We start from the raw sequence: 27,943 nt of genomic DNA, 5'->3' as shown, positions 1-27,943 counted from the left end.
AGCTGGCCGCTCAGCCAAGATGGTACAATCCAACTGATGCATGGTGTAGTCTCCAGCCTTGCAGTCTTGAGACAGCCTCGTTGGGAGACAGTGGTTTGCATTGTATTAGAAAATGCACTGGAGACGTGAAAGCAACATGCAACAAGTGCCGTGACGAGTGTGGGGCTAACGTTTGCTAATCTGGGAAGAATTCACCGTCTCCAGTGCATTTTCTAATTGCCTATACTGAACAAAAATATAAACACCAGTGCTAGGAATTCTCCATTATTCACGTGTAGAATTGGCATCATAAAGGGGCTGGAATACCTTGTCTACATGTTGAAGATACACACAGCCTCCAAGGAAATGGCCACTTTAGAATGAAAATACAGACAGTACTTATTGACTGTCATGCCGACAAGAGGTCCAGTGTAGTTTTTTAATCCACAAAACTCGTTCGGGGAAATGTAATAAAACTCTGCTAATACATTTCAAAAACGTCAGAACGGCTCATCCGTCGTAATCCAAGTTCAGTTAGCCTGCCCTGCAGGTGTGCTGTGTTTACAATGCAACTCGCGTGAGACTCAAGAACTAGCACCACCACTAGCCATCAGCTAGTCTCGCGCAAGTTGCCATGTAAACACAGCACACCACACACCTGCGCAGGGCAGGCTAACTGACCATGGTGAGAAATTATGCTATAAAAGTGGAGTAAATTATGTCTTTTCAAGTCAATGTTGCATGCCATGGCTTCAGGGCACTTCGATTACGATGGACGAGCTGTTCTGACGTTTATGAAATGCATTAGCGGAGTTTTATTACATTTTCAAAATGTGGGTTCCGTGCACTTCAAGTGTAGCTGTTATTCTGGCTAGCTGTTATCCTCAGATACCCCGATTAAGTTTTGTGGATTAAAAAACTACACTAGACTTCTTGTCAGCATGAGGGTCAGTAAGTACTGTCTGTATTTTCATTCTAAAGTGGCCATTTCCTTTCAGTTGCGTTTGGCTGGTGTGAACTGCTCGGTATTCCAGTGTGTTTATGATCGCAGCACCAACACTACACGTAAATTACAGAGAGATGAGAGACGGAGAAACAGTCTGCTCTGTTGCACCTGTGTGTAGCCTACCCTCTTTGAGCCTAACAAGACACTGACGTCAGTGTTAAGGGCATGTTCAAGAACACCAACATTGTGCAACAGTTTAACACTGTTTGAAGGGTTCTCTTCTGGTCAGCGCGCATCTATTTCTGTTTGGATGTCATGGCAACAGTGCAGTAGTGTATAAGACAGAATCAGTGCAAATATTACCAGCAGTAACAACTGAATAGTGAGTGAACATTAACCCTGTGCAAGTTTTAGCATCAGAACAATGGAGAACATATTGGCACAGTAATGGAATAGTGAACATATTATATGTATTTATAAGTTTCCCAGTTCCCATTCCCAGTGATTACCAAAAACCCATTTAACTAATTTGGTAACTGCAACACAAGCATCCTCATGTTATGAGAGAGGGTGGGAGAGAGAGAGGGTGGGAGGGAGAGAGGAAAACAAACAAACAAAGAAAGTTTTTTTATGTTTATACAGTAATTTCTGTAAATGTTTTCTCAGTGATGCTGCTGTCAGCTGATAATGCTGCTGTTAATAAGTGCACTAAAACAGTATTACAGTAGTTCACAGTATTTCTTTTATTTAGTCAATTACAAGAACATTCAATAAATGTTAACATTTAGGTTACACAGTATTGTGTCATTCGTTATCATATTCAGCCCTAGATCCAAAAGCGCAATTCAGGAGGCAGAGAGCAGGTGAAGCCTGGGCTTGAATGGAAGTGGTAGGTGTGGTCCAAGTCTGAAAGCAGAGAAGTCAAGGTAAGACTAGAGTGCAGAGATAATCACTATAAACTAGTAGAACTTAAGTCAAACTAGAAAATGTTTATACAGCACACTAGGACAAGGTACATTACCACTGGTAGCTGAGTGTAGTCCCTGGGTTCTTCTTGTAGGGATGGTTATCATCAGTGATGACTAGCTGGGTGTGAAGTCCCGGGAGTGTCAGAGCCCGGAGAGACTTGAGTGTATAGTTCTCGGGTGTGGCCACTGTGGAGGGCACTGAGCAGCGCCCAGTGGGCATAGGGGCGGAGGCGAGGGACAGGAGACCCGTAACGACAAAATATTGTATTTTATCAGATGGGGGAGAAAAAAGTGATATCAGCCTAAAGGCCCGAACATACTCGGGCGTACTATTAGAGGAGTAGACTTTGCGAGGAATGTCCGCAGTCATTCGGGCTTTCATAGTCGAGCGCACTTCCGTGTTGTAGTTTCCTGTAAAAATGTCCGTGAAAAATCCCCGCGATGTGAAAAATACATGCAGAGCAGTCACTGGTATGCAGAGCAGAGTCCGCACGGTCGTATAATCTGAGCTTTGCGCGCACAGGGCTTGCGGACGTCCGCTTTGAGTCCGCACGGACCTCCGCAGAGTCCGTTCCGCATATGTTCCGCCTGAGTATGTTCGGGCCTTTATATCGCCCTGCTCTCTCTCAATATCGGCAGCGGCATAATCGGCCTAAAGGCCACATCAGTCGACCTCTATTCAGTATAGCAAGAAGTAGAATTGTACATTTCCCTAAAATTAGAAATATACTAGAAAATATGTGAAGAAATGGTTTCAGTGAACTGAGAAATGTCTGTTAACTTTTATTTTTACATGAATTTTCTGGATTACTTCAGATAGATAATTGTGGCAGCAACATATGAAAGTTTTAAAATATTTAAATTGTTCACTTAACTGCTTAATTTCTGTAATTTTGACCTCCTATTATGTGGGTCTAAATGCAGTTTGAAAGCCTTCACTCTACCGCTAAATTTCCTTACATTTGGAACAAACATTCACGTGGACTCGGGGATGAACTGATTAGATTATGGTGCTCAAAGGTCAAGGTCACTGTGACATTGCATCCATCTTATTCTTATGAACATAATATCTCAAGATCAGCTTGAGGGACTGGGATTTCTTCAAATTTTACACAACTTAATTCAGACTCAACAATGAACTGATTGTATTTCTGGGGTGTGACCTTGTGTGTCTCATTCATGTAAATGTGACATATATCATTTGCAACATTTTAGTATTACATCATAATTATGATACATTGTTTTTGGAGTTATTACAGAATTAAAAGAACATGACAAGCTTTTACAACTTGAATTTTGCTTCAGACTCATTGCTCATGGACATAACTCAGATCCTAGCTTTAAGAGGTTCAGCTCAACATATTGAGTTCAAGTTAGCTCAAAAAAACATATTGCAATAAAATGACCTCTGTGGGACTGATGAATCCAAAGCAAACCACACCTCATCCACTGTGTCTCAGTGCAGAGCTGCTGTCTCAGAGCACCCCTCGCAGGTCACAAGCTGTCATGACACCTTAACTTTTCTTCACAGTATTTAAGGTGAGGTATCCCAACCTTTTTGGTTTGTGGCCCCTTAAAATCAGGCATTGTCTGACCCTCCTCACAGATTATAGCCTTAGTTTGGGAATGAGAATTATTTTTCTCCTCTGAGTTTTAAGATTCTTTTACAAACAAGCAACAGCTCTTACACAGACCTTGTATAAACTAAGACTAATAATCAAGAATCTGCAGGTTCCTACTGGTGGAGTTTGGACACAAATGCCTTGAGTTTATTATTGCTTATGATGATTGTAATGCTGTGTTCTGTGCTTTAGTTGAGCAGCCTACTGAGGCTTGGACTTTTGTTTTGAATCAAAGATTTGACTTTCATGGCAGGATGTGTAGACTGAACAGTAACACTTTGCTTCATGTTAACTGTTACAATATTTCTGCAATATTATGTAGACTCCTAATAGTTAAGGTAAACATGGGCTTGGCCTGTTGAGTTACACTTTTGGAAAGTGTTTATTTGGAAGGGACAGTGCATATTGATGAACATCAGTATAAATACATCTGTAAATATGCCGGAGTTAGCAGAACTGCTAATTTACATCCGTTGTCCCTTGGCAGATAATGGCAGTAATTAAAACAAACAGTAAGAATAATTCACAAACAGACAAACAATCATACATGGAAGTAAAGTGCAGAGTTAGCAGTAATGCCATAAAGTGCTATTTAAAGTGCGTCGATGGAATAAAGTGCTTTGATCGAATAAAGTGCATTTTATAAGCAGTCCGGGGGAAATAATCACCCCTACCGCCTGGGGCAAACTAAGTCAGTCAGACATAAATAGCCTACTGCAGGTGCTACATTTGCGTCCCATGTGCAAACAACAAAACAAGACAACAGTACAGTAACAACAATTACAAAATACTCACAACAAGAGAAAAATCATACAGTATATGTACATACGTAAATGTATCCGAGCATTGTGAGACGCATCTAGTTATGATTACAGTTTTGGTTTGTTTTGAGCCAGTTCTTGCAGTGAGTTTTGAAGGTGACATATGTAGAACAATCCCATATCGTGTGCGGTATACTGTTCCAGATGTTACTGCCTTTGACTGAAAGAACATTTTGTCCAAAAGTAGTCCATCAGTACGGCACTTCACAATCTCCCCTGGCTGCCACCCTGGTAGCTCTGCCACTAGAGGAAATTAGTTTGAAATGATCACGTAGTGGGGGTGGTGCAAGTCCATGCAGTGTCTTATACACAGTACAGGCATATTTAAAAGTTTTAAAATTATCAAAGCTCAGAAAGTTGTGTTTCTTTAGGATGTGACAGTGGTGATAAGAGAGTGGTTTACAGTCGGATACTTTCAAAGCTCTCTTATATAATGATTCTATCAGTTTGAGGTTGTTGTTACCAGTGAGTGTCCAGTAAAGGCCCGAACATACTCGGGCGGAACGTACGCGGAACGGACTCCGCAAGGAATGTCCGCAGTCATTCGGGCTTTCATAGTCGAGCGCACTTCCGCGTTGTAGTTTCCTGTAAAAATGTCTGTGAAAAATCCCCGTGATGTGAAAAATACATGCTGAGCAGTCACTGGTGTGCGGAGCGGAGTCCGCGCCGTCGTAAAATCTGAGCTTTGCGCGCACAGGGCTTGCGGACGTCTGCTTTGAGTCCGCGCGGACCTCCGCAGAGTCCGTTCCGCGTACGTTCCGCCCGAGTATGTTCGGGCCTTTAGTGAAACAATACTCGAAATGAGAAAAAATCATAGCATACAAAAACATTCTGGCTGCATTTACTGTCAGCGATGCCCTGATGTGTTTGAAGTTAGCTAGACTGAGTTTTATTATTTTAGAGATGTTTTTAATATGATTTTTGAAAGTGAGGGAGGAGTCTAGAGTGACACCAAGGTATTTAAATTCATGTACCAGCTCAAGCTCCTCTCCTTCCAGAAGTACATTTGAGTTTGTGGTCTTTAACGAATGTTTGGAGAACATCATACATACAGTCTTTTTTGTGTTGTGTTAATAAAAGACAAGAATTTTTGAGCCAGTTATGGATGTGGGCCATCGCTGATGTAAGAATGTGAGCGGCCTCTAGAGTGTTTTTTGCGGGTGTGTAGATTACTGCATCGTCCGTGTACATTTGTATGTCAGTATTTTTGCATGCATTCGGGAGATCGTTTATATGAAGAAAGAATAAAATTGGTCCGAGTACTGACCCTTGTGGGACACCGACTGAACACTCCTGATAAGCCGAAGCGACACCGCTGGCGACGACACACTGTTTTCTGTTGGCTAAATATGATGTCATCCATTGAAGGGCTTGTTCTGAGAAGTTAAAGTGAGTGAGTTTAGCTAAAGGATTCTGTGGTCAACGGTGTCAAACGCTTTTTTAAAGTCTAAAAACACGGCTCCAACACATCCATTAGTATCAAGGTAACCGTTAGTTCTCTCTAAAAACACACTGATTGCCGACTCTGTTGAGTGATTGGCGCGAAATCCAAATTGTATGAAGTGCAAAGGGGTGTGGCTTTTGTTCAGATGTTCAGTTAGTAATTTGACTACCCATTTTTCTATGATTTTTGATTTTATGTCAGTTTTGACTCGGACAATACAGTGTTTGATAGATAAGTTTATTATGTGTGTGATTTGACATATCAACGCATCTTTGTTTTCTTTCAGAAAGTTTGTGTCCCAAGCCACAGTTATCATTTGCTTTAGAAGCATTCAAAGCATTGATGATATTAGCTACTTCTATGTCAGGTATCTCTGTTATTTTAAAGACAGGCTGATCTTGATTGATGGGAACATAGTCAGAGTTGGGTGCATTGAAGAGTTGGAAAATCTCTTGCACAGAGTTTATGAAAAAATTGTTAAACTCCGTAGCAAGGGTAATGGGACTCTTCACCAGCTCGTTTTTAATATTAAGTTCTAACTCTATTGTCTTTTTTGCTCTGTTTACCAGGAAAGCTGATATAGAAGAAATCTTTTGTTGAAGAACAAGTTCCAAATTGTAGAAAATAATCTGAACTTAAGCTTCAAAAGGAAACCGATGGTTCTGATAAGATTTGCTTCACAGCGGGCTAGAGAAAATTCACAGCAGTCATGAAGTCTCTCCTCTAGATCGACAGACTAAAACTGGAGGTTGGGGGCTGAGCTAATCAATACTACTACTAGGGGTGGGAATCTTTGGGCACCTCACAATTCGATTACGATTACGATTCAGGGGCTACGATTCGATTATAAAGCGATTATTGATGCATCTTTAATTTATGTATATTGATGCACTTTTTCACAACGCACATTTCTTTTTGTCTCACTGAATAAGCATTCAACACTTGCAATTTTTAAATTTTTTCTGTTTTAGTTTGATGGTAGAGTGTCGGTGAAATAGCGTCGGGATGGGATGGTGTATCTGGGCTCCAGTGTATGCAGCAGTGCTCAAAATCCCTGATTTTCCACGACAGAATAAGGATGCAAATCCTTGGCAATAAATGCCGCGATGGCCTTCGTAATTCGCTTCGCCTTTTCTGATGAGGGTGGCAGCTTTCTAATTGCTTCCTCGATTGTTCTCTGGTCGGTAGCGCCACTAGTTGCCGCAGCAACAACAGCCTGCCGTCTCCCTGACTCCTCCGTCAGGTGGAATCGAGTTACAAGGCTTCTCATGTTTGTTGTGTTGCCAAAGTATTTTATTTTAGCACGCTTACATATAACGTGGCTCTTGTCCAGTTCACTTCTGCCGTCAACGTTGTAGAAGCCGAATTATTTCCACACATCTGCTTTTAAATTAGAAGAAGCTGTTAAGCTCTCACGGCGAGGTGGGTAGCGGTCAGCCATGTTTGTTTTCCTCTGTGCGCGTGTCGCCGTGTCTGCTCCAGGTGTGCATCCCAAAGTGTCCCGGAGATAACACGTACCGCGCTTCTTAGTTCCGCATTATTTAGAACCTTCTGTATTACTCTAATTAACAGATTTAAATAATCGAAATTTGGACATTTGTGAATCGATTCAGATTCGTCCATGTCCGAATCGCGATGCATCTAAGAATCGGAAATTTCCCCCACCCTTAATTACTACCACCACTAATGATAACAATAATAATGATAATTGTTATTATCATTATTATTATTATTATTATTATTATTATTATTATTATTATTATTATTATTATATTTTGGACTTGTATAGCGCTTTTCTGGATACTCAAAGACCCTTTACAGAGAACAAGTACAACAAAATTAGGGGGGAAAAAAACAATATCAAGATGGAATAATCTACAAGAAGAGTAAGAATGCCGAGATGGAGAAGAAGAACAGTTAGAGGTTAAAAGCAGTTTTGAAGAGGTGTGTTTGAGGGATTTCTTGAAGGTGGAGAGTGAGGGGGAGTCTGTGATGTCTTTAGGGAGTGAGTTCCAGAGGGTGGGAATGGTAATAAGGAAGCCCTGCCGAGTGATGGCTTTTGCTTGATACATCATGGAGCCGACTGTTTACATTTCACTACATGGATTCTATGTATGTGACAAATAAAGCCTGAACTGAACTGAACTGGTGGGGATGTGTAACTGAATGTCATCAGAAAAGCAGTGAAACTGAAGTCCATGTCGGCAGATTATTTAACTAAAGGGGAGAAAGTACAGGATGAGGTGCAGGATTTTGAGAACTGAACCTTGGGGAGCACCTTGGGAGAGGGGAGCAGTGTGGGTCTTGTAGTTGTTTATGCTAATAAACCTATATCTGTCAGAGAGGTAGGAATTGAGCCAGAAGATCGCAGTGTCAGTGATGTTGAAAGCGGTTTCAAGGTGGGACTTAAGGATGGAATGGTTGATGATGTTACATGCAGTAATCAATAATCAAAAGTTCTAAGTGACAACAAATGGTGAACATAGGTCCTGGACAGCCTATTTAGCATAACATTCTGATTTAATCTACTGGCCCATTTGGCTTAGCTTCTCAAAGACTGTCCTCCTGGGTGAGTAGTTCAAAGACTGTGCTGTATTGAAAATGGAAAAAGTCATCTGTCTCAAGACCCCAATGATAAAGTGAATGAACATTGAGTAAATGTATAAGGGAAAAGAAGAACTGTACTGCACCAGGGCTAGGTATCAAATGTTAGCACTTCTTGATAACCAAAATGTGTCTGCAACACAAAGTAATAATAAAGTTTTTCCTATCCTATCCTTAAGTATGGAACATTGTTAAGTTCAGAAAACTGGCACTAAATGTGTCCCCCATTTGTAATCTTGTTTATTTATTTCATTCAATATCAGGCAGTTCCTAAATTAAATAAAAAATTGATAATTTTAGACTTAATTAAGACAAAGTTAGTGTATGGCTGCCTGTGTTTAGACAAGATTAAACATTTGAGAATGATGGCTTCTTTTGTGTCATAAAGAATCAAAGATTTGTAGTAAAATGTTTTTAATTATTAAAGGCAGAATGAGTAGGATTTGTGGGTTTGAAACAATAACATTTAAACTGGCTCCTCCTCCCTATGCATATGATCTGGCACCTAGTGGCTACATTTTTATAGAGTCAGATCCTTACATCCTGTACGCTCTTATTGGCTGAGAGCTACACACCACTGCCCTTAGGTTGATGCCCAAAAATGACTTAAAGGATCTGTTGTTTTTTTAACTCTCTTTAAATGAAACCACACCCACTTTTGCATGACATAAGCGAGCTGCCAGACATCAGGCCTGATGATTGGCTGTCAGCCTCCTGCTAGCTCCATTGAAAGAGACTGCAGCTGACTACTTAGCTAGCCAACACATTTTCACTCCGACCTCGTCTCATATCGACATTTGGTCATGGACTTTGTATGTCGGAATATGACGTGCGAGGTACCCTGGGTGCGTTGGTTGTTGACATTCTGGGACACCATGTCAACTTCAGTCTGTTACATGAATTGTCTGCTTTCAAAAAACACTTCCGTTTTCACAGGAAATGTACAGTGTGCATACAGTCTCTTCCAAAATAAACACACTACGTTGGTACAACAACACAATTTGATGCTTTTTTTCTTCAGCAACAAACGCACATGGTTACGTTTAGCCAACACATTGGTTGGGTTTAACAAAAAAGAACATGGTTCATCTTAACAATCATACAGGAAGCAAACACCAGCCTGCTGGGTGTAAGTCTGTTGTTGTTTGACCCATCCACCACCGCTTCCACGCACCCTACTCGGATTTTTCACCCCCTTAACTTGCAATGTTGTCCATCTGTGTCTCCCCTGATGCCGCCAGGCAGCATTACACAATAATGGCGATCAGCTGCTATAATGCTGACTTGAAAGGACAGCTTTTTTTGTTGGTGTCTCACGCCAGAAGTCACTACCCAAACGCCGGTATTTGACAACTTCGGTGTGAGACCAGGTTTAGCTGCTGTACCAGTGGATGTACCCCGTGGTCCATCTGCCTCAGTCCCCACCGCTGTGAGACTATAAAACCTTTAAGTTCCCACAGGGAGTAAGAGGGGTGTCAAACACCGTTCAACTGCACACACTGTAAAGACACAGTGCTGGTTGAAAATTGGAAAAATTTCCCTTTAATAGCTGTAGCAACTTTAATTCAGCCAACAACATAAACACGGGGTGGCATACACTTGTAAACAAGACACATAGATACATAGAGGAAGTAAAGGGGCTCAAGGGGACCCAATGTCCTGCCTCTAAGGAGAGGGATGAGAGGGGGTGGATTTCCTTTTTTGGCAAGGCTGGTGTTCAAAGCCACTGATGGGTGCTGGACATTCTGCGTGCCACAGCGGTAGGCTGGCAGCCAATCATCAGGTCTTGACTTCCTGAATACAGCAAAATAAGAAAGGCAGAGGACAAAGTCTCTGCAGATACAGACACCACCACTGAGAGTGTGTCAGAAGTGATGATTGGGAGGAAATAGTTTTGCATGAGTCTATACAGTGTCTTTTTTAGGAAAGTCCTACTCATCCTGCCTTTAACAGAAGGCATCAAGGTGTGTGTGTGTGTGTGTGTGTGTGTGTGTGTGTGTGTGTGTGTGTGCGCGCGTGTGCGTGCGTGCGTGCGTGTGTGTGTGTGCGCGCGTGCGCGTGTGAGTCATCATCTCTTCCTGCAATTACAGTCAATAGTTCTGTGCTTTGTTGCTTATGGCTCAGCAGTCTTGATGCTGACAATGATCACTTTTTCTGTTTAGTTTCTTTGTATTTGTATTTGTATCACCATCTCCTATGTGTGTGTATGTCTCTATTAGTCGATGCATGCAAACCTTCTGCCTTTCTGTCCGTGCTTTAAAAAGAGATCCCAGAGGAAAATAATATTAATGATACAGCTGACAGAAGCTCAAAGGACATTATTTCCATGCCACAGATACTGTGGAGGATGACAGAATTCTACAGACAGAGGCTGAGCTCTACATACTGCTACTCATATTTAATATTGAGTGACACTGATAAACATAATTAAAAAACGGTTTTGCCTGCCTTATAAATGATATTGATCCAGGCTGGAACGTAGAGTAACTATCAGTCAAGATTGTGTTTCTTTTCTTCTCACGTAGTATCAAGTGTTTTCAGAGTGAAAGGAGAAATAAAGCACTTTGACAAAAAAGATTTGCCACATCTTCCCTGGCTTTGTTAACATTATGTCACATGGTGTGGGTTTGTGCAGGACAGTAGGCCTACACCAGACATGTGACTCAAGTCATTTGGTTCAAGTCTTAAGCAAGTCCCAAGTCATCTTTTCTTGAGCAAGTCAAGTCAATTCAATCACAGCTTATGTCAAATGAAGTTGCGTTTTTAGTTTATGCAAGTCAGGTCCTAAGTTAAAATCTTCACGGGATACCTCTCTATTTCCATTTATCAGTCTAGAAAGTTTTGGTGTGAGTTGCAGATTATTCTCTTGCATCAACTGCCAGCTCACCCACTGAGCAAGCTAACAGCTTTTCACTCATGTTTACATCCTGTGCTGTCTCGAGCCTCTCGTCCATGAGTAGATGCACCCTTCCCTCTGCATGGTGATGTTGTTGATGGGTGTAGTTCAGTAGAGTAAAAATAGTTCCTACATTAAACTGCTCACAACAAGGTGTCTGACATTGCTGTTGAGTTTTTCAAATGTATTTTTGGGCACTTTGAGCTCTACAAGCTGAGTGCCATCTAGTTCAATTATATTGGAGAAAAGGCAGACATGTCTACGGCCGATATCTCCAATACCCAGAAACTCACACTAAAACTTATCTAGACTGGTAAATAGCACTGCAGGTAAGAGGAGAAATATGTATTATTGAATTGGGGGTGAACTGTCATTTTAAGGATTTCCTGACACTTACATAAGATATTGAAAACAGTATCATTTTGGCATGGAAAAAAAAAACTCTGTAATAGTATCAGAAATACAATCAGGTGTGGTTTTTCTAAGGTGCTTACATTCAGTGAAATTACTGCAATAAATTAAGTTACTGTAGTTCACTATTACTTCGGTTGTGTACACCAAGCAAACAGGCCAAAGGTACTCAGAGCGAGGAGGTGTACAGGTCACAGAGCAAGAGTCTTTTAATCGATGGTTTGGTGGTTTCGTAAGGCCCATTTCAGCCCCACAGGGCCCCATCAGCAAACTGACACTGTCTCTGTAAACCCAGTCAGGACTAAGTTCCTATTTGCAAAGTAAAGTCCACTACGTTATTTCAGCTGTGTCAGGCTTTTTATCCTAACAGCCAATCAGAGGAGGAAATTGTGGTTGTGTCCAGCTCTTCCTGCTTCTGCATCAGCCTGTCCGAGGCTGCAGCTCCTAGTTTTAGTCTCGAACTAAAAAGCAAAGCTTACAAGCAAGCATGTTTCACCTTCCTGCAGTTATCTTTTTGGTTTACTTGTCACTGGAGGGAATCAGTGCTCAGCTCAAACAGCAGACTGTGAGTGTTCAGTTAGCTGGGAACAACAGTGGACTTGAAGCTGTAGAGGGTAAAAATGAATTGTTGTGTCAACTCTCATCATCTCCATAGTGTAAATGTCTTTTAGAAAGCCACGACAACAGCACTTATTCTTTCCATTCATTGTTTCCTAGCTTACCTACTTAGCATGAAAGGTAATTTTGATGTTATGTCTTGAACCATGCTCACCAAGTCTTACCTTCATTCATCTCTATGTGACAGTTTATTTCTGTGTGTTTTTGATGAAGATGTAAACCTTCAGTCCATTAATGTTGTGATTTTGGGTCGACGTTGTCCTCATGTTCCACGTTGGTCCATCTTTGACCTTAATTTGCGCTTCTTTTCATATTTATCAGGGGTTGTGTATCCCATCTAATCTAACATTCCTATGTTTCCCTTTGTCTCTCAGCTCGTAAGCAGGAGATCATTAAAGTCACTGAGCAGCTGATCGAAGCCATAAACAACGGCGACTTTGAAGCCTACACGTCAGTTCAGCTGGTTTAATTTACTTATACCTCAAATACCTACCTGTAAAAAGAAATCTTCCCACTGTTCCATGACTCTAACACGGCTGTCTGGTGTATTTTTTTAGGAAGATATGTGATCCTGGACTCACGTCCTTTGAGCCTGAAGCCCTGGGAAACTTGGTGGAGGGCACTGACTTCCACCGCTTTTACTTTGAGAATGGTAAGGAATTAGTGTTGCAGATGGTGAGCTGCACTCTTTGGTTTTGCTAGTGTTCAATAGCACCTTCAGAATTCCCAGATGTGCACCTAAATCATTCTTGCAACTCTGGTTTGAGTCCGAGCTGATTGACTAAATGTTCAGTTTCGCCTTAGAGACAATGCTCTAAGGAGCTGTCACACTAAGTCTTATAGAGTTTTAAATTGTAAGACTCTCCTGAGTCTCCTCTTCTACCCACTCTCTATGTTTCATGTTCTTCTCCTCTGCAGCTCTGTCCAAGGGAAAGCAGCCCATCCACACTATCCTGCTCAACCCCCACGTCCACCTCATCGGGGACGAGGCTGCTTGTATCGCCTATATCCGCCTCACCCAGTACATCGACAGCAACGGCATGCCTCGCACCATGCAGTCAGAGGAGACCCGCATCTGGCATCGCCGCGACAGCAAGTGGCAGAACATCCACTTCCACCGCTCCGGCTCACCCACCGTGCCCACCAAGTAAGGCCACCACTTCCTACCCTGCGTGTCTCTATGTCCATCCCAGAGACGTGGTTCTTTGCTCTTTAGGAACCTACTGGCTGCAAATTTTTCTAGAAAAACATCTAATATTCCCTGTTTTATAAGCATATTCTATCCTATTTTCACAAGATTTTCCAGATCTGCTCGGTTAATTTGCTATTGATTCTGTAGCATAAATGTATTAGAAGGTAACAACATATAGTATGGCGCAATCCCAATACATCCCTTGCCCCAACACTGAGCCCCCACTCCTCTGTTGTGCTCGTTCACGTGCAGGGATAGGGTGTTCTGATTCTTGTTGGGATGGAGGGGTAGGGTAGATTGTTAGGGCTACTTGGCCCTCCAATCAGAGTTTTTTCAGAGGCACACTCCATACAGAGTGTTAAGAGATATCTAGAGATAGAGATGGCTGCACGAGCAACAACAAAAAAAAAGCCACAAATGTTATTAAGAAGTTACAGTAATCATCATATTATTTTACTTTAATGTTGTTTTTTTTCAATATATTATGCCACAGTTATAACAGTTGGACAGCTGCTTATTCATTTACATCATAGTCTGTGCAGGGCCACACTCTTCTCTGGTCAATTGCACAAAGTTTTCGGGGACATGTTATAATGGCTTGGTTAAAATTATCCACCAAGTTTGCTGATGTTTGTACAAAAGGTCATTGGTTTATGGCCAAGTTTAACAAAAAACCAGTGCACTTGTTTGGAACTGGTGGCATCACCTATTGAGCGACTTGAAAATTATTTTACACACTTGGTAAAACATTATTATTCAACATATCCTGAAAGTTTTGGACAATCAATTCTAATATGTCTAATTAATTTCCATTTTTGCATTTGAAGCACCTGATCTAGTGGTTGATTTGAATGAAACTCTCAGGGTATGTTGCTGGTACCTTTCTGCAAGTTTTGTGATGATTGGCTCAACGGTTAAGGAGTTAGGTCTATTTATGTGCTGAGCTACTCCCCCTCTAGAGTTCATTGGGCAATATCTTCAAAACAAATTGATATATCAACATACCTTTGATTACTGTTTATGAGCTTCATCCAATATGATTTACAGAAAATTTGGTACAAATCGGAAATGTGATTTATGAGATTTAAATGATGTGTTTTTCGAAAAAGTCAAAATGCTGAAAAATGTTCTCAGTGGGACCTTACTGGTTCTGGTGGCTTTCTGGTAGAACACATTGAGCCACACTTGTGTGTCAAATTTCAAGTCAATAACACTTACAAGGGGTTTTTTTGGGGAGTTTTTCCTTATCCGCTGCGAGGGTCATAAGGACAGAGGGATGTCGTATGCTGTAAAGCCCTGTGAGGCAAATTGTGATTTGTGATATTGGGCTTTATAAATAAAATTGATTGATTGATTGACTTACAGTGCAAGGGATGTGGCCTTTCCAAAACTGGCCGTAATTATAGTGGCCCCATCTGGCTGATTGACATAATATTTCTTGAGCAGCATTTGCACACAACTTCCAATAACTGGTTTCATGTGTCTATGATGTACCATCTCACGGAATTTGCAAAAACATTTCTGAATAATAGTAATGAATTAGCACAAAAATGATGTGGTTTCAGCTCTTCAGGCTTGAACCCCTATAATACAATAGAGCTCCAACAGTGAGTGACACTGCTTGGACCCCTGAATATTTGACAAAGTAAACAAAGCTCAGAGCTACAGGACAAAATGAAGTGGGGGGGTAAATTCAAATGTAGTGGTCATTGTTTGGAAAGGCTTTTTATTAATGAATGAATCCACATGTTTTGTGTTTCAGTTGAGAGGACCATATTTGACTACAATCATCCTCCAGCCTACAACAAACCCTGCCTACCAAGTGTCCATCAGATTCCTCAGCCAATCCCTGCCCTCCATAGCTAGAGCTCCGCCCTCTCAGTGTGTTGTTTACATATTGTCGCTGCTGGACTGAAGATTGTTGTACATTTTAAGAAAACAACAAAACAAGGGGGAAACTTCAAGTCTTGACAATATCATTTTGTAGTGAGAGTGTGTGTTGTTCATCGGGCAAGGTTTTTTTTAGGTCAGTATGTTTTTAATAGCGGTGGTTTTTTAGAGGATGCAGATGTTCCAGATGATTCATTTTTAATAGGGTGATGAAATATGTGAAACTTCCAGTCATTGTGTAGTGACAGATTTTCATTTGAATATTGCACATGTTTAGGAGCTGTTGTGATGTTTTCGCCTTTTCGGCATGATGACCAATATATCACATATCTGCTTTTTACTAATTTATCTTTTCAGAGCTGCCATCTATTAATGCTCAGGCACAAGCTTGCTTTTGTTTTGGTTATGTATAAGTTTTGGTAATTGATGTAAATGGCTTTTCTCTCTTTGCTTAATCTTTAGCAGTATTGATATGAACTGAGTTGGCTAATTTTATTAATCTGTTTTCTGGTTTGCCATTGGCACCCAGTATGTTTACTAGGAATTTGAACTACATGTTTGAAAGGGAAACTCAATTGAAACGTGTTCTATTTAGTCTGTTTGGACCTCCATCATCACAGGGCAGCATATGAAAAAAGTCTCTTATGATAGAATGTAAACCATAGACAAATATATAATTCTTAAAGGCCATTCTGTGACTCTTTGCAGTCAGATCATATTTTCATACAGTAAGGAACTAATTATGTGAATTTTATCAGCTATTTTATTGTGTTTACTTTTTATATTCTAATATGGATATAAGTGGATGCCTGTCCCTCCACTTGTCATTATCAGTGCTTTCCTTTAAGCCCTTTAAACCTTGATTGAGTCCCACCTTTATTCTGTCCAACTGGTGTACGCCAATGCTTTACAGCACCATGTTTTACACTGGACAAAGTAGTCATGACATTGACACTGACAGGAAAGCTGGATTCAGCTGAAACCTTTGCTTCTGCAACTTATTTACCTGTTCATTTTGCCATGAGGAATTTGATTCTTGACCAAATCACAAAGCAGTTAATCACCATTCTAGTTCTTATGTTACTCTATAATGTTATTTTAGTGTCACTGATGAATTAAAGGGAAAGGGGTTTTTTGGCATCACTTGCAGCAGATTCATATCTTAAGGTTTGAATTTTAAAACACAGAATTAAAATGACAGTGGGGGAAAAAAAGAATAGGGGGGAATAATACCAGAATGAAAGCATGGGGAAAGGTTTATGATTCCATTTGTGTAAAGGATATTGAGATTTTTGTTTTGTTTTGGGTTTTTGCTTAGAAAATTGTTTACACTCTTTTGTTTAATCACATTTGTCCCACACCACACTTTGTTTTTATCTTTCTAAGATGCATTGAAATTCCTGATGGGACTCTGGTATGTAATGTTACCATGATGAAACAAGCCTGATGTATGTTTTAGTAATATCAAATAAAATTGTGTGATTTATGCCAAATGAGACTTGATTTGTTCTTTCATTTTGTGTCCTGTGTGTATTTACCAGTGGTGGGAATCGCCAGAGAACCCACAATACAATATTATCACAATACTTAGGTCTCAATACGATACTGAGATATATATATGCTGAGTATTACCATAAAATATATTGAGATTTTTTTTTTTACCTATTTTTCCCAACTGCAAATGATTTCCCCAAAGGAAAGTTGTCAACATCAGTTTCACCTCCTAAGATAAAGTTTTCAGTCTGTTCATCTGACTTTTTTTTTATTGCAGCAAAATGTGATGCAAAGCAATGAACTGACCAATGCCATCAAACCTGTAAGAATGTTAGAAGCCTCTGTTAAAGCCACAATTCCCAATTCTTGTGCTGCATTTTGCAGGAGGTCTGCAATGTTTGCTTTGGTGGGAATTTCGTGTACTGCTCTAGTTTGGACAACGTGAAACAGCTGTCACCAGTTCTCTGTGAGATAATCTACCTTCATAGTCACATACAAATCCACTGACCTTGAAGTCCAGCTTGGGTTCCAGTATTTTAAGCATGTAACAAGAGCCTTTGTTTTCAGCAACACTGTATGGACACATATCCTTGCTCATGAAGTAGGTGATGGACTGTTAGTTTCTTAGCTCTCTCAGAGATGGATGATAGTTTTGTCCAGCTATGTGTGTCCAGTGTTGGTTGGTTTTTGGTAGAGTGGGTTTAGAGTTAGCTTGGCTGTCAGCGGCTAACGCTATCTCTGGATGGTGGAGTGTGAGGTGAGCCCTCATGTTCATAGTATTCCTAGAATATTTTATTCTCATATGACACTGCTTGCAAGTTGAGTGTCATATCCAAGTCCTTCTTTCCTTTTGTGTTAAAAAGTCCAGACATTTGATTAAAATTACGTAAGCGCATTTCTGATATTTTTTTCTCCAGTGCCTCCATCTTGGTTTTGGGGAACCTACTGCCAAATGCTACTCACTGAGACCTCTGCTGACCTCACCAGGAAAAAAACAAAACATCAGCACCATCTAGCGGACCGAAAAAGTAATTCCTAAAACCTGGAAATGAGCAACCCAGTTCCCGCGTCTTAGTGTCAGTGGGTTTTTTTTTTAACGGGTTTTTGGCTAGATGCCTGAAATAAGCTCTGTGTTAACACAAGGTTAGGAAACTTTGACATTTTGCTCTGCAACATAAAATACATCAGTAAATACCGCACCGCTTCTATGTGTCTTTGAAAAGGTGGTTGCTACCAAGTGTACACATCACTGACAGTTCACAGTTATGGTTTAACTGCTAAAATTCAAGCTGCACACGAAACCCTCTTGGAATATGCTCTGTGCAAGTTTTATGATGAAAAATGAAAAAATTACTCCTCCATAACCTCACAAGTCAGTCTGGACGTCACCCTCTGTCAGCACCAATTAGCTTAACTCCTTCCAGCAGCTGTTAGAAAGAATGACATCACTTCACACTGGACACATGTACAGTTTTATTGTTCTGCCATGTACACACCGCAGCTGCTATGCCTTTTTAGCATTTCAGGTTTATTTTTTTTAGTAATAATTTGATAAAGTTATACATGCCCGTATAGATATTTGCACTGTTAATATGTATATATTGTTATCCATGGAAACAAGATGCTCATATATCAAATCAATGGTCTCTTTTTGACATTTCTTTTATTCTTCCATTGGATCACACACAAAGTAAACGGCAACTTAAGGATTGTATTGTTACATAGATAAAGTCTCAACAGTAGATGAACACCAAACACACTTTATCAGCCTGTACACAATCCAACCAGCTCTCACATCAAATCCTGGTTGTCTACCATGGCAAAAAAAAAAAAATCTTTATTTTTCTTTACTTTTAGCTTCAGAACACATCCAAACACACACGCACACATACACACACACACCACTCTCAGCTTCAACTGCTGGAGTACACAGGGATCACAAATGGACGACAATAAATAAATAAGGATGTACATATATGTGATGGCTAAAGTCAGTGAAAGTTGGCTTTTGCTTAGATTTGAGGTTGATGTGATAATCCTTTGATAACAGTGATAACAAGAAAAAGTTAAATCAACAACAGCAACTGAAGCAAAGGATCTCTATACTATGTGTGGTATCCAAGAACTTAAAGAATATGTCTGGTATTATTTTATTGTTGTCAACAAACCCCATAAAAAGGTCCATACTAACAATGTTAGTCCGTCTCTCAACACTTCCTGACTTCCTACCCTGACTGTGTCTCTCAGCTCCAAGCCCATTGGTTCCTAAATCTTTAAAAACACCTCACAAATATTTGCTTTCATGATTTAAAAGTCATCTCCTTCAACAGCTGATCACTTGTTACACAAACAGGAGGAAATAGCACTATTAACAGCATCATACTGATGACCATGTTTTGTTGCTTTGTTAAGTACTTCGGACAGCAGGGCAGTGTATGTGGATTGACATATAACAAATGACAATGGTCATGTCAGTTCTCTTCATCAGCCCCTCCAGGATGTTCTGATGTTGCAATTTTTCCAATCATTGTAATTTCCCACGAGTCATTAAACCCACTTTCTTGTGTCTTGTTGTGAAGACACTGACATGTGCGATGTAGACGTCTCACATTTACCAACAAAAATTTCTGCTTAAGACTGTGCAAGGCAGTTCATTGATGCACTGTGCGAAAGTGGGGCCTTTGGTTTTTAATTAATCATCCTCCTTATTCCTGAAGGCACTACTGTTAAAATGATTATGGGTGCAACTCCCGGTGAGGAAGTGGAAGTGGAAGCTCGTTAGTCACATTGATTATGGTTAGTCCCTGGCTAAACTTGGCAGATGAGTAGAGCATTAGCTGTCAAACTTTTCGTTTATTCACCTCACATAGTGCTAAAATTAATACAGAATTATGTTAGATGTTCGCTGAAATGTTTTAATGTCTGTATATGACCTGTAAGAAATCAGAAATCATCTTTTAGAAGGAGCAGAGATTAATTAACATAGCAAGGCAAGCTATTTGCTAACATGCTTTTTTAAAACAAAAAAAACAACCAATGCTTTGAGATGACTATCAGAGATGACAGACGTAATACCACATTATCCAGTCTGAGGTGCAACAGATGTTCCACATGTATTATTTCCCATTCGCTCTACAAAAGAGGATTAGCATACTGTTCGTCGTATTGTTACCATTGGAAAATGCCAGCTCCGGTTCAGCATCAGAAGTCGCACCTATAGTTGCAAGATATCAAGTTGCAAGGTATTATGGCGGCTAGGAATAGGGTGGATAAGAAAATTTAAAAAATGCAAAACTTATTATTCTTATAATAAAAAACTTAAAACTTAATAAAAAAACAACAATCTTGAAATAAAAAAGCCTCTGAAATCTTGGAGGGACTGTAACTCTAACTAATGTAATTAAGTTTTAGTTACTGACAATGTGGGGAAACCAAAGAAATTAGGTTTTGTTAGGTTAGGTTTTATAAAAATCTATGAAGTCTGTGAGCTGAGCAGGAACTCGTGGGTGGGGCCAGCAAGAGGAACACTACTGTGCAGACCTGCATACCACAGATATGAGGCTAGAATTTTTTTGGCATATGCACCAGGCAAGCAATTTCATTGGAATGAATGGGTGACATTGTGGTGTCTGGTATGTAATTATTATTATGCGTCTATGTTGTAAACTGACTGAGATCTGAAAGAGGTGAGGTGCACCTTTAAAACTTAACCACTCATTTTAACTGAACCTGTTCATGGTAATAAAGGAACATAGTTTTTAGACAGCAATGGAGCTCTATGGCCAACACATTCTCACTCCGACCTCATCACAAATCGACGTTTGGTCATGGATCTTTCCACATCGAGATATGATATACATGGTACCCTTGCTGTGTTGGTTCCAAGATGCCCATCCTACTGTCTTGGAGGATGTTCTAACCAACCTCATCAGGCAATTGGCTGACATGTGAGGGTTGTTGCCTTGATTGAGCTCAGCTGGGCTTTCTAGGCTATAAAAGCTGCCTCATGTTTTCACTTGATCTCTCTCCTCCTGCAGCAGACATCCATCATTGCTTTTGGTTTGCACCTTCAACATCTCCACAGTACACATGACACACTTCCATGCATGGTTTCATTACTGACTTTGCTAACCCACACACTCCATTGGTTATTTGAGTTAATCTTAGTTTGATAAATTATGCGTGTTTTAACTAAATCTTTTGTGTGGACTCCCTACTTGTCACATTCATTAAGCCAGTTTGTGACATGATGGGACGCCATGTCAACTTCAGCCTGTTACATGTATTATCTGTTTTCAAAATACACGTCCATTTTCACAGGAAATGTACAGTTTGCATACAGTCTCTTTCAAAATAAACTCACTACGTTGGTACAACACTGTGAACTGAGGATGAACATTTTGCCAATACACACGTGGTTGGATTTAGGAAAAAAGAACAGGGATTGGCTTTACAATCTTACGGAATGCGAACACCTGCCTCACTGACTTTCACAGGTGAAAGTCAGTGGTTATTTGACCCACCCACCACCCCTCCCGACCGCCCTACTCGGAGTTCCGCCCCTTGAACTTTTATTGTTGTCTCACCACATTTCCCCCTGATGCCAGTGGACGCTGTTAACCAATAACAGCAACCGACCCTGTATCATGCCAACGTAAAAGACAGCTTTTTTGTCTCTATCTGATGCTGGAGGTCACTGACCAGGTGGCAGGTATTCGATGGCTTCGGAGTGAGACCAGGATGCTATGGCGCAGAGGAAGAAGATACGTATATCAGGTACCTGTCAGTATGTCGATTAATTGGTGATATGGCTCTGCACATGAGATTTGTTGACAAGAAGAAAATATAGCCAGCTTTATCCTTTAAAGGCTCTATGGAGGACAATTCTATGAAAGCGGCTGCAGTATGAGGCGAAGAGAAGCAGCACATGACAACGGAGGGTGAACAGATAACAGTAGGTGCTCCATCTGCATCAAAACATTCCTCATCACTTCTTTCTTTCTCAAAAGACACACTGTATATATACACACACACACACAGAAGTGGCAGCTCTGTGACCAGATCAAATGTGAATACACAACACACATTAGAAGGACAGACACTTAAAAACAAAAAAGGGCAGATGCATCATGGGAAGACAAAAGGTGTGATCACACAGCCTTTGTAAACAGATCAGCAGGGTGATGTTTGGCTGTATAAAGAGTCCATGGTGATGCACACATTCACTCTTCCCAAAGTATTCTCTATGTAACATTAATCTCATCTGTACGGTGGCCATTCTCCAGCTGAATTGGTGCATGTACAGCAGGTTTAGGTGGGCTAATGTATTAAATGCTTTCAATTTATTTTTCCCCCCTCAGTTCAAGCATGACTTTTTTTTCATCCCCTCTATATACAAATCTTTAGAAGAGTTCTTCAAGAAGAGGCCCGTGCGTGAGGGAAAGTGTCCAAGATGTCCCCTTTGACTTTGATTCACCTTTGGTGTGTCTTCCGTAATCACACCACAGCAGCCGAAAGGTCAACACAAAAATCATCATCCAACAAAAACGAAGGGTGCCATCTTTGGTCACAATGAAACACAAAAGTAGGAAGGAAGGAAGGAAGGAAGGGAGGAAGGGTGATAAAGCATGAAAATACTGTTCCATTATTGACAAAAAAAGACAAAAGAAAAACTTGAATCCAGTGATCAGCGAGAACAATAGGAAGGGGATGTGAAACATCAAAGGCTTCAATGGAAGATGTAGGGAGAAGATTAGTGGAAGCAGCTGCTCAGTCAAAGCTCTCCTTCTCCTCCTCCTCATCCTCCTCCTCTTCCTCCTCTTCCTGGTCATCCTCACAGTAGTGTTGGAGCAGTCGGTGCAGGTGCTGCTGCAGTGCATCGGGCTGCAAGGCGTCTAGGTTGTCGTCCAGACGCTCCAGGTGCACGTGCTTCCCCTGGGCATCCCTCACCACAGTCCTCTTCTGGGTTCGCAACTTACGCATCTGGCTTCTGCAGGAACAAAACAAAGAGTTACACCGCATCCAGACTGACTTTGATGGACCATCATTTAGTCATATTTACAGGCATGGACTGACCACATACTGGTCATCCTCAGGGTCACTCTCTTAGGTGTTAAATGGGCCAAATTTCACTGGTCACTATCGCTGACTATGGAAATCCAGGACTGCCAATATTAAAATTACATACATCTAATTTGCCCTCATGTACAATACAACATTAAAATGCAAAGATCCCATTCTTATTTTTCTTATTGAAACTGCATGGTTAAATAGTTACATGACATTCCAGACATTACCAAAACATATTTTGTGAGGTCACAATGACCTTGACCATTGACCTTAAAATTGTAATTACTTCCACTTCACTCAAAGTGGATGTTTGTGCCAAATTTGGAAAAACTCCCTCAAGCTGTTCTTGGGATATCGCTTTCAAAAGAATGAGATGGCTGCAAGGTCATGGTGATCTTGACCACCAAATTCTAATCAGTTTATCCTTGAGTCCAAGTTGACTGTTGGGGCCAAATTTGGGAAAAAAAATCCCTCAAGACCTTCTTGAGGAATCATGTTCAAGAAATGAGACATACACTGGCTCACAGTGACCTTGACCTTTGACCACCAAATCATAATCAGTTCATAATTTAGTCCAAGTAGATTTTTAAGCCAAATCTAAAAAACAAAAAAAAAACAAAAAAAATCCCCCAAGCTGTTCTTGAGATATCGCTTTCTAAAAAATTAGATGGATACAAGGTCATGGTGATCTTGACCTTTGACCAGCAAATTGTAATCAGTTTATCCTTGAGTCCAAGTTGAACGCTTGTGCCAAATTTGGAAAAAAATCCCTCAAGCCTTCTTGAGATATCACATTCATGAAATGAGACATACACTAGCTCACAATGCCATTGACCTTTAACCACCAAATTAGTCTCAGTTCAGTCCAAGTAGATTTTTAAGCCAAATCTAAAAAAAAAAATCCCTCAAGGTATTCTTGAGATGCTGCCCTCATGAGAATGTGCCAGACTGGGTCTCAGTAGCCTTAACCTGTGACCACCAAGTTCTGATCAGTTCATCCATGACTCAAAGTGGATATTTGTGCCAAACAGGCCTGGGACAATCAGCGATCAAATCATATATTGGCGATAAGAGGGCTGCCAGGCGATTTGCTGGATATCAAGGTGATTTTGGAAAGAACACAACTGCCGCCTTTGCAGGTTACTGTTAATTTATTATGTTGATCTGTTCTGTACAACATCTATTGCTCGTCTGTCTGTCCTGGTAGAGGGATCCCTCCTCAGTTGCTCTTCCTGAGGTTTCTACCGTTTTTTTTCCCTGTTAAAGGGGTTTTTTTTGGGGAGTGTTTCCTTATCCGCTGTGAGGGTCCAAAGGACAGAGGGATGTCGTATGCTGTAAAGCCCTGTGAGGCAAATTGTGATTTGTGATATTGGGCTTTATAAATAAAATTGATTGATGATTGAATTGAAGTTAATGACAGCGACTTGAAGTGAGGAGGAACAACACGTCTCCGACTTGTCAGCGCAGCGGCGTCGGTACCAACACCGCTGCGCTGACAAGCCGGAGAAGCTCACTTTTGCATGTGATGCAAAATATTAAAATAACGTAGTAGTGATCGACGTAAGACATGTACCAAGGTCGTAACCCCCCATGTGCTAAGGACATAACATTCTAGAGCAATGACAATCCACAATATGAAATTTAGAGGCAATTGCACAGCCCTAGTGCCAAATTTGAAGAAATTCCCTCAAGATGTTCTTGAGATACCAGGTTCAGGAAAATGGGATGGATGCAAGGTCACAGTGAACCTGGCCCTTGACCAGCAAAATCTAATATGTTCATCCTTGAGTCCAAGTGAATGTTAGTGCCAAATTTGGAAAAAAGGCATTCTTGACATATGATGCTCAAGAGAATGAAACAGATAAGGTCACAGTGACTTTGACCTACGACTACTAAAAACTAAAGCAGTTCGTCACAGAGTCAATGAGTTTTTTTTTTTTTTTTTAAATATCATGTTCACATGGACAAACAGATAGATGGACACCTGAAAACATAATGCCTACAGCCACAGCTATTGCTGGTGGTGAGGCATAAGAAAACTTTTACAATCAAACATAATTCCAGCTAGTTGGCAAACATGGAGAGAAAAGTAATGTAAGGAGAAAATGAATAAACATTTTTGATGGTAAACAAAACACACATAATTTAGGGTACGTTACATCAATAACTACAAAAAAATAAATTCGCCATTATGTGACATTACATGGATGGCTATCCTTGAAACAATTTTATTGGGCTACACACAACAAAGTATCATGACTTATACAAAAGGATTTTACTAATTTGATGGCTTTTCCAGGCCTGGAATACAAGATTGTGAACTTTTCCAGGTTTTCCATGACTGTGGGAACCTTGTTTCTTATTAAAATCAACTAATTTCAAACATTAAAACAGAGATACAATTGGGATTTTTTTTTCACCTTAATCTTTTTTTATTTTCTTTCTTCTGTGTGCTCAAATTTAACATGAAATTTCAGTTTGATTAAATAATTTCATTTTAATATTGGCAGCTGTGGTCTCCCATATTTGCCCTCTTCTCTTTGATCCACTAGTATGTTTCCTTACTACAGTTACTTAAGACATGATAAAGCAGCAACACCACTAATTATGTCAGCATAGTGGAGTCAGTGTCAAAATCACGTGGTCAATCAGGCAGAATATACAAAAGATCACTTTGTTATATTCAAAAAATGTTAAGAAAGGCATAACTGAACACTGTGCTTCAAAACTGCATGTTTACACACAAATACAACTGGAATCAAAGGTCTGTGTAGATCTGCATGATCTGAGTTTAGTTTAGTTAATGGCAATATACTGAAACTGGGGACTTGTTTAAAGCCACTATACAGTCGCATGCAAAAGTTTGGGCACCCTGTTTACTGTAAATAGCTAAGAAAGTTAAAGATGATCTGATCTCCAAAAGGCATGAAGTTAAAGATGAAACATTTCGTACTTAGTAGCGCCCCTTTGGCAAGTACTGTATCACAGCTTCTAAATGTTTTTTGTAACCAGCTAAGAGTCTTTCAGTTCTTGTTTGTAAGATTTTCACCCATTCTTCCTGAAAAAGCCTTCTAGTTCTGTCAGATTCTTGGGCCATCTTGCATGCAATGCTCTTTTGAGGTCTGTCCACAGATTTTTAATGATGCTTCTGTCGGGGGACTGTGAATGCCATGGCAAAACCCTCAGCTTATGTCTCCTGAGGTAGTCAATTGTGAATCCTGAGGTTTAAAATCATTGTCCTGTTGTAGAAGCCATCCTCCCTTCATCTTCAGCTTTTTACAGATGGTGTGATGCTTGCTTCCAGAATTTGCTGGGATTTAACTGAATCCATTCTTTCCTCTACCTGAGAAATGTTCCCTGTGCCACTGGCTGCAATACAAGCCCAAAGCATGATCGATCCACCCATGTGTTTAACAGTTGGACAGATGTTTTTTTTTCCATGAAATTCTGCACCCTTTTTTAATCTAAACATTCATTCTAAACAACAACTCATTGCATCCAAAAAAATCAGTCCACAGAACTTATTTCCAAAAAGCATCAGGCGTGTTAAGATGTTCCTTTGCAAACTTCTGATGCTGAATTTTGTGAAGAGGGTGCAGGAACTGTTTTCTTCTGATGACTCTTCCATGAAGGTCATATTTGTATAGGTGTTGCTGCACAGTAGAACAGTGCACCACTCCAGGGTCTAATAAATATTCCTGCAGGTCTTTTGCAGTCAAACAGGGGTTTTGATTTGCCTTTTTAACAATCCTATCAGCAGCTCTCTCAGAAAGTTTCCTTGGTCTTCCAGACCTCAGCTTGACCTCCACAGTTCCTGTTAACTGCCATTTCTTTCAATTCAATTCAATTTCTTAATAACATTACGAACTGAGGAAACAGCTACCTGAAAACACTTTACTATCTTTTTATAGCCTTCTCCTGCTTTGTGGTTTATTTTAGTTTTCAGAGTGCCAGACAGCTGTTTAGAGGAGCCCATGGCTGCTGATTGTTGGAACAAGGTTTCAGGAGTCGTTGTATTTATAAAGCTTTGAAATTTGCATCACCTGGCCGTTCCTAATGATGATTGTGAACAAGCCATAGTCCTAACAAGCTAATTATGGTCTGAGACCTTGGCAAAAATTGTCTGAAAGCTAAAATGTCTTGGGGTGCCCAAACTTTTGCATGGTGCTCCTTTCCTTTTTTCACTCTAAAATTTTACAAAACAAAAATTAATACACTAATCTTGCTTAAAATGTTGAAAAGCATGTTTTATCTTTAACTTCATGCCTGTTAGAATGACCATAGCGGCTGGATGATGCAGTAAGACAACAGTCAAAAGGCAATTGTACGGTGCACCATATCATGGGTGTTTATTCACCAAACCAGAAAAAAAAACACATACAGCGGTACAGGCATGGCAGCATTTACAGATGGGGGACCTGACCAGCATCAAGGACAGATGGAAACTGGCGCCTTTTATACCCTATCACTGGTGCGCTTGATTGGATGCTCCCATTAACAGGTTTTTTTAACAAAATATATTATCTCATGGCTAATCACCACAGACAATATAACGAGCATACAATTACCATAATATTTACCATGACTACTGTACTGCTATTTACCCCCCAAGAATAAACACAAACCCACTACAATAAATATACATATATACACCAACTACCAAACTCCCCTCTTCCTATCCCATCACTTAGTCTCTCCCGGAACCTTTAAGTTGGTGTTCGTACCCCCGGGGACTCTTTTGTCCGAACACCCTGGAGGAGACACAGGAAGGACAGGTAAGAATCTACACAAACAACTCAAACACAGGCCGCAACTTTAACACACTAATGAACACTTTCACGTTGCAATATTAAAGCACATTTATGTTATGTCTGATGAACCAAAACTCAACAGCACTTCATTTTAACTGTTGTCTATCAATTATGAACCTTGTAGGTACACACACACACAGTATTGTCTACTCTAACTCCCTCCCCTCCTCAGGTGAAG

At 40.4% G+C, this 27,943-nt stretch overlaps 2 protein-coding genes across 23 annotated transcripts in view; one reads left to right on the top strand and one right to left on the bottom strand.

The window, feature by feature from the left end:
• The window catches only part of camk2d1 (calcium/calmodulin-dependent protein kinase (CaM kinase) II delta 1), a 225,957-nt gene extending 209,073 nt beyond the window's left edge, over positions 1-16,884 (top strand). For all 12 annotated transcript variants that reach the window (XM_033609759.2, XM_033609763.2, XM_033609755.2 and 9 more), the window contains 4 exons: positions 12,684-12,759; positions 12,867-12,961; positions 13,228-13,456; positions 15,264-16,884. In XM_033609759.2, coding sequence (XP_033465650.1) covers positions 12,684-12,759; positions 12,867-12,961; positions 13,228-13,456; positions 15,264-15,267 — 404 coding nt within the window. In that variant the 3' untranslated portion in view covers positions 15,268-16,884. The remainder of the gene's footprint in view (positions 1-12,683; positions 12,760-12,866; positions 12,962-13,227; positions 13,457-15,263) is intronic.
• Positions 16,885-22,513: 5,629 nt separating this feature from the next.
• Positions 22,514-27,943, bottom strand: part of ank2b (ankyrin 2b, neuronal) — a 423,224-nt gene continuing 417,794 nt past the window's right edge. For 9 of the 11 annotated variants that reach the window (XM_078164851.1, XM_078164850.1, XM_078164848.1 and 6 more), the window contains one exon: positions 22,514-22,874. In XM_078164851.1, the coding sequence (XP_078020977.1) occupies positions 22,655-22,874 (220 nt within the window). In that variant the 3' untranslated portion in view covers positions 22,514-22,654. Of the gene's footprint in view, positions 22,875-27,511; positions 27,706-27,943 lie in introns of those variants that run through there. The other 2 variants (XM_078164845.1, XM_078164846.1) reach the window with 1 other exon arrangement.

The sequence above is a fragment of the Epinephelus lanceolatus genome, chromosome 22, assembly GCF_041903045.1.
Source record: "Epinephelus lanceolatus isolate andai-2023 chromosome 22, ASM4190304v1, whole genome shotgun sequence".
In the NCBI taxonomy this organism is placed as follows: domain Eukaryota; kingdom Metazoa; phylum Chordata; class Actinopteri; order Perciformes; family Serranidae; genus Epinephelus; species Epinephelus lanceolatus.
Note: the sequence above shows the minus strand (reverse complement) of the source record. Positions and strands in the feature narration are given on the sequence as shown.